Source organism: Sebastes fasciatus, chromosome 3, assembly GCF_043250625.1.
Source record: "Sebastes fasciatus isolate fSebFas1 chromosome 3, fSebFas1.pri, whole genome shotgun sequence".
NCBI lineage: Eukaryota > Metazoa > Chordata > Actinopteri > Perciformes > Sebastidae > Sebastes > Sebastes fasciatus.
The window spans coordinates 35,178,184-35,185,280 of record NC_133797.1 but is presented as its reverse complement, the minus strand read 5'-3'; the positions used below and the strand labels follow the sequence as shown (position 1 = coordinate 35,185,280).

Genomic DNA, 7,097 nt, shown 5'->3' with positions numbered 1-7,097 from the left:
AAATAAATAAAACAATAAAATAAAACTTATTTTTGTCAAAATTATACTGAATATGAAGTATGTTAAAATATATCTAAACACACTGATTATTTCAGAAAGACCCTGAATGCACCATCTGACCGAAGCATTCGTAACCCGGATGTAAAGATTTCACTTCCGGATCACATGTCACATGTAGTTCCTGTGAATTTCAAACTTTCTCCAGCGATTATGAACATTAACTGTGTGACAACTATCATTTTAACATAAATGGTGTATTTTACAGTAGTTTTTAAGGTTTATTTGGACTTTACTCATGAGGAGTCATCACTACACTAGACGACCTTTGGATGTCTCTCAAGCTTCTCATCATGTTGTCTCACTGTGTCAGAAACGTCCCATCAAGACTCCTCTGCATATTAAAAACCTCCCAGTGCAGAATAACACCTGCTCTGCAGCAACACACCAGGAGACACTGCAGTGCATCACCATCCAGTGAGGGTTTGGATGAGGTGAGGACTTTGCTGCAGCTCTGTGTGGACAGGTACTATGTTTCACCTGGTGAGACTAACACAGAGCTGTTTAGGTGTGGGATGAGCTGCAGCTATGGTCCTCTGGGCGTGGAGCTGAGGAGGAACCTGCTGGAGCAGTGGTGGCACTCTGTGACCAGCTCCACAGCTCAGGTGTTTGGGATAAACACTCTGAGCAGCAGCAGCAAGGACACAGCAACAGATGGACTGGGGATTGTTGAGTCTGAACATTTAAAACACATACTTGAGCAGCAAGATCTGAGCAAAGAGCAGCTCATCCAGAAGGTGCAGATGCTCATTCAGAGGTCTCCATCTCTGAGGACAAACTTCCTGCAAGGTAGAGTCCTGCATGACATATTGTAGGATGATTATGATGACATGAAGTTTGGTGCACTGTAAACAACACTGTTTGAATTCTGGGACCTGATCTGCACATGTGAGGCTTGTACATTGTACATGATTGGAAAATCTGTGGATTAGCACTGTTCTTCACTACATAGACAGACATTTGGGGAAAAGTGTCAACAAGTATATTTTATAGCCTTTTTCCTAACAAGTGCCTTTAATGTGACTATTCCTGTCTGTAACCTGCTAAGTCTATTCATCTACGCAAAAAATAATGTTTATTAAAATGTATGTAAAAAATAAATAGTGCATTCAAACAAATCAGTAAGATAATGTAAAATAAAGGTGAAAAACAGACATATAATATATTTTTAAACAGTAAATTCACTGTAAAATACTTTGAAATTAATAAAAAAAAACTGTATTTTTCATTAACAGTACAAAGCTGTAGATTTCAGCGACAGTATAATACTGTTAATTTTAGAGTAACATAAAGGCAACCCTGCTGCCAGTTCTTTACTGTTATTTTACCGGGAAATTCTTAACAGTATGTGTATAGCAAGGTGATTACAAGATAGACTATCTTTGGTTCAGCAAACCATCATGGAGCTCCAGTAAAATCTGACCTTGGTTGAGTCTATCCTAGTTCAACTCCACCTACCAGATATTATATTTAAGTTTAGGATCATTGTGGTTGAGGTTAGGACATTAACAGTCTGCAAAGGAGCTGGGATTTGTACCTGTCCTCATCTTTGATGATATCAGTCTATAAAGGGGATGCACTGATAATGGATCAGATATCTGTTACAATGGGGCAGATTTATTCAAGTCAATTTTATTTTTATAAACTACATACATAATATACTGTATATTTAATTCCTGCTTAAGTTTTGACCAATGAATTAAAAAGGGTTACACTTGAATTGTAATTCCTGTTAATTTTGAAGATTTTTGTTACCAAGTTACTGGTGTATGATTTATCATTTTAATAATAAAGAACAATTAAATACATTTATATATATGTATTTATTGTTCACATTTTGCTTTAAAAAGTTAGCAAAGCGTAGCCTGATGTTGCCGTACACATAAAAGAATGATCCCAGTCACTTCCACACAGTGAGGCATACAGCTTATTGATTAAACACTGGTATTGGATCGGTACTCGGTATCAGCCGATACCCAAAGCCCAGGTATCGCTATCAGTATCTGGACTGAAAAGGTTGGATCGGTGCATCCCTATTAGTTTAGTCTATAGAGGGACAAAAGGATAGTGCATCACTCTTGGGAACATAACTGGTGGTATCTATCCTCAACTTGTAACAAAACAATTGACTTATCAAACAATGTTAATCATCTTTGTTGAAGTACAAAATTAGAAAGAATTGAATACAAACACAACAGTAATTCAGTCTGGTTTTGTTCTCAGGTGCCTTGGAGCAATTTGTCCCCTCGTTGAAGCTGGTGAACAGGAAGCTGCCCTTCGGCCTGGCTGAGACTGGTCTGTGTTTCCAGCCCTTAGATGGCTCCGGTTGGTGAGGCTTCATCTACTGTCTGTCTGTCTGTCTGTCTGTCTGTCTGTCTGTCTGTCTGTATTAAAATTATTTTTGCTCCTTCATACTCAATATTGCTTGATGACTTTATGTTAGCACCACCTGTATGTTATATGAAGACAAGTATGTGGTCGTAGTAATTGAGTAATGTGTGCAAAAAAAATAACGTCTTTTATAAATTATTAAACCTTTTTCTACCCACTCTTCTGAACATGGAATGCTAGCAATATGTACAACTCACTGACTGCTAATCCTATGAAAAGGTACATCAGTATGAACATGTAATGTATTTATAAATAGATTAGACAGTCTAGCATCTTTTTGGTTATTGTGGCCATTTCCAAAAACAATGTCCTGTAAAAATGTTGTTTATCTCCTTACATTTGGTAAACAAAACCATTTCACTTTTCTGTAGATTGGTCTGCAGCACATCACCTACAGTCAGTCAAACTAGCTCTTCTGATCATATCAGTTTTCATGTCAATAATTGTTTGCATTCATGTTGTTGTACACTGTTCATTATTTAACCACTAGAGGGCAAACTGGCCCTGGTTTTCTGAGATAATAGAGCATTGCTCTATTTCTTAATAAAAAAAGTATATTTGAATACAGTTAACAGCTAAAAAGTGTGTTTAATGCTGCTGTAATTATAAAGTAATGGTTCTTTGTCTGCCAGCCCGGCTGAGGTCACCCAGACGTCTCTGGTGTGGTTCTGCTCTCCTCGTACCTCTTCCCAGTGGCTGGATCACTGGACGCGACAGAGACTGAAGTGGTGGAGGAAAGTGAGTATTGTTAAATATGAAGGAGTATTTCAGAGCAATGATTGTAAGCTGAACAGATCCTCGTCATTACTCAGATACACACACACACTTTTATATGTTGGAAACAGCACGTAGGAAACATGTATTCTTGTGTTTTGTAGATTTTGCTTGGATTACAATATATTTATAACCACCTACAAGGTAGGAAATACAGTACTACAAACACAGAAGTACAATAAGTGGAAATATCAAATATGAAGGTCTATGATGAATGTATTCATTTATAAGTACTCCAAGTTCAGTCTGAAACGGTCTAAAATATCTTATGACGTCCCATCATTGATACTCATTTTTATTACTCAAAGATAACCTCCCTGATCTTCCTGCAAGGCCCCCAAACATAAAATTTCCCTCCAGAAAGCCGCTGATGTTTTGAGCTTTAAGACTTCAAAAATCAACACTGAGATAGGAAGTTTGGGGAGAAGTCAGGGATTGTAAATATTACTAAATCTTCAGTTACATGAACTCTGGTCAACCCATGCCATGTCTTTCCAGTTTGCCCTGTCTCCATCAGACTTCAGCAGCAGTGACGTCCCAGAGGAGGAGCTCGAGGCGGCGGCGTCTCGTGGTGTGAGGATCGTTTACAGGTTCCCGTGGGGACAGGAGCCCCTGGAGACGCTGTGGAGCAGAGGAAACGCCGAGCTGCTGCACACACACAAAGGAGTCCGTTCCAAACTACAGGTCAGCCTGCATATCTGTTTTTTTAGTGTCTTCATGACAGGACACTTTGTATGTGTGCTTTCTATGTCTGCATTCAGTTTCTTACCTGTCAGGTTGCCGAAGCAATCACGCTTGACAGCATCATGGAGATATTTCCAGAAAAATCACAAAGCAGCTATTTGCTGCTATTTTGGCTTTTCTTCAAGGTAATCACACGCAGTGTTAATTGTCTTTATAAACACTATTCAGAGTCGAGATGGCCGTAAGTCAGACACTCACATCGTCTCGGTAACCGGGAACATGGACCGCGGTGTGATGGCCTTCATGTCCAACTCACTCCAGCAGCAGAAGAAAGAAGACGGCAAGCAGAAGCTGGTGCAGAGGAAGGTGATGACCCAACGCTGACCCACTTGTAAAAAAAATGATAATATGTTATTCCACCGTCTCATTCTTTTGTGATGTGATCCTCTATCACTGAGCTTGGGTTCGCTGTTGATTTCAGGTCCTGAAGTTGCATCCAGTGTTGGCTCCAGTCAAAGTGGCTTTAGACATTGGCAGGGGAGCCACTGTGGAGCTGAGGCAGGTAAGAAAAACATCTATGATCAATTGTTTTTATTTTATCTTGATTAAATCTGTGTGAATACACATCCCAACAGTGAGTCAACTGATGATAGATTCAGCACTAAAGTATTTAATTGAACTTGTTTGCTGCGTAGGCATCAGTGAATGTACATTAATGAGCATTTGATTATTTTGTAGGTTTGTGAAGGGCTGCTGCAGGAGTTTATGGAGGCTAAGATCTCTGCGTGGCCCGGGTATCTCGACACTCAGCCAACGTCAATGGAGCAGCTGAATGCAAAGTAAAGTACAATTCAGTGTTGTAATGGAAGCAAAATTGCTCATTAGCAGCAAATTAACAATGTTTGTCTTGCTTCGGACTGATGTGCGTCTCTGCTTCGATGCATTTCAGGTACGATGAGATGGGAGTGCTTTTCACCGTGGTGATCAGCGAGAACACGCTGGAGAGCGGCCTGCTTCAAGTCCGCAGCAGAGACACCACCATCAGAGAGACCAAGCACGTCTCTGAGATCAAGAACTTTCTCTCCACATACATTTCTGCTGCCGACAACATCTGAATGGACTTTTTGTTTTGGCAGCTAAATGGAAAAGGTCTGAATATTGTGCTGCTTCAGGTTTTGCATCCCTTCCAGGAACAAAATCTACGAGTTAGGGACTTCCTTGTGAGGAATATTTCAGCTGAACGGAGCATTTAATGGAAATTAATCTTTTCCTGAATGACTTTTGACTCAATGTGACCGAATTAGGACTTGTGGATATTTTATGTGTTTATGTGGCTGTGGCCATTCTGTACCTCATCTTTGAAAAAGCTTCTGTGACTGGTGACGAGGAGATGTGCACAGTGTGTCATGTTGCTCAAAGTTTATGTTGCACATACCCCAAGATTTTTATTGGGTATGACTTAAAGGTCCAGCGAATAGCATTTAGGGGGATCTATTAGCAATAATGGAATATATTATTCATAACTATGTTTTCATTAGTGTATAATCACCTGACTCTAAGAATCATTGTGTTTTCGTTACCTTAGAATGAGCTCTTCTAGCTACATAGGGAGCGGGTGCTTTTCACGGAGTCCGCCATGTTGCTCCGTCATGTTTCTACAGTAGCACAGGACTGACAAGCCAAACACTGGCTCTAGAGAGAGACTTTCACGGTTTTACATTGAGGTGGCAGCTTAAATTTGGTGTTGCGAATGCACCAGTTGAAAGACGGAGGAAGAAGAAAGAAGAGGAATAAGTTGGTGCTGGTGCTGCTGGCTAACCATTTAGTGTTGTGAGAATTTTGAGAACCCAAATTTTGACAAATGGAGAATTGTGCTTATTACTTAGCACAAGAAAAAGAAAGGGAGCATGAATCCTCGTCGTCAAAGAAGCAGAAACATGAAGCTAAACGAAATCGTGACAGGCAACGGCAGAAAAGGAGGATAAATATTGGCGTGGCCTTCATGTTTTCAGAGTGACACCAGAGTTTCCTGTTTTCTGCTGAACCTGAAGGCCACCGTAGGTTCTTTACACACTTGGAAACGGAGGGGTGCAACCTCACCGCTAGATGCCACTAAATCCTACACACTGCTCCTTTAAGGACTTACAGCCTCCTATCAGTGCTTCTGAGACAAAGAGGTGGATAACTACTGCATGTGATAAAGTCACTGTGTGAATTCACCAGGGTGGTATTTACATGACCGAAGGAGGATTGGGATAAATCTTTTGTGTGTTTATTTCTGTCTCACTTTCTATTAAAATATACAGAATGTCTCTTTTAATATTTAAATTTGTGTTGTTGTGATGGTCCTTGTTCTCCCTGTTAGTTGTTGTAGATTAGTTGATTACTAATGTGAGGTTCAAAGATCATTCTTGACCCTGGAAAAACACTTGAGTCTTACCTCAAGGATCATTTTATAACTGTTCATAAGCTTCCAATCATATTACACAATCTTCATCATATTTTACATCTCTAAATTAGGGCTGTGTATTGGTGAGAATCTGCATGCCTCAATTAAAAAATGATGTATTTCTTCTGTATCTTCCTGTCAAAGCATCCTGCCAGAAGTATCCTGCCACACAAGTGACACAAACGGCACAGATACAATACAGTATGACAAACACATGAGAAAATGGCTAAAAACAGCATAGGTAAATTAATAAACACTATGTACAAAAAAAGGCGGATTACTGGATGTTCTTTGTAAAAATGGAAGAGAGAGAGAGAAGTGAGGGCTGGTCAGCAAGTACAGCAGTCAACTATGACTTGTTGCAGCTTTTCTCTCAACATGTTCAAACAAAAGCTGCAACAAGTCATAGTTGACTGCTGTACTTGCTGACCAGCCCTCACTTCTCTCTCTCTCTCATCCATTTTTACAAAGAACATCCAGTAATCTGCCTTTTTTTGTACATAGTGTTTATTAATTTACCTATGCTGTTTTTAGCCATTTTCTCATGTGTTTGTCATAATGTATTGTATCTGTGCTTGTATTGTGTCACTTGTGTGGACTGTGCTACTGCCTCTTGGCCAGGTCATCATTGTAAATGAGAATTGGTTCTCAATTGATTTTACCTGGTTAAATAAAGGTCAAATAAAAATAAAAAGTATCAATCGCTTATCAACTCAAATCTCGCGAGAGTTGGATGTAGCTC

General features: G+C 39.7%; 1 protein-coding gene across 1 annotated transcript; it reads left to right on the top strand.

Moving 5' to 3' along the window:
* On the top strand, positions 1-6,234 carry polg2 (polymerase (DNA directed), gamma 2, accessory subunit). Its single transcript, XM_074630577.1, has 8 exons — positions 1-846; positions 2,281-2,386; positions 3,081-3,186; positions 3,721-3,906; positions 4,135-4,272; positions 4,388-4,468; positions 4,645-4,745; positions 4,856-6,234. Exons 1-8 carry the CDS (start codon positions 330-332, stop codon positions 5,019-5,021), a joined length of 1,401 nt encoding a protein of 466 aa, XP_074486678.1. The 5' UTR covers positions 1-329; the 3' UTR covers positions 5,022-6,234.
* The last annotated feature ends 863 nt before the right edge of the window (positions 6,235-7,097 follow it).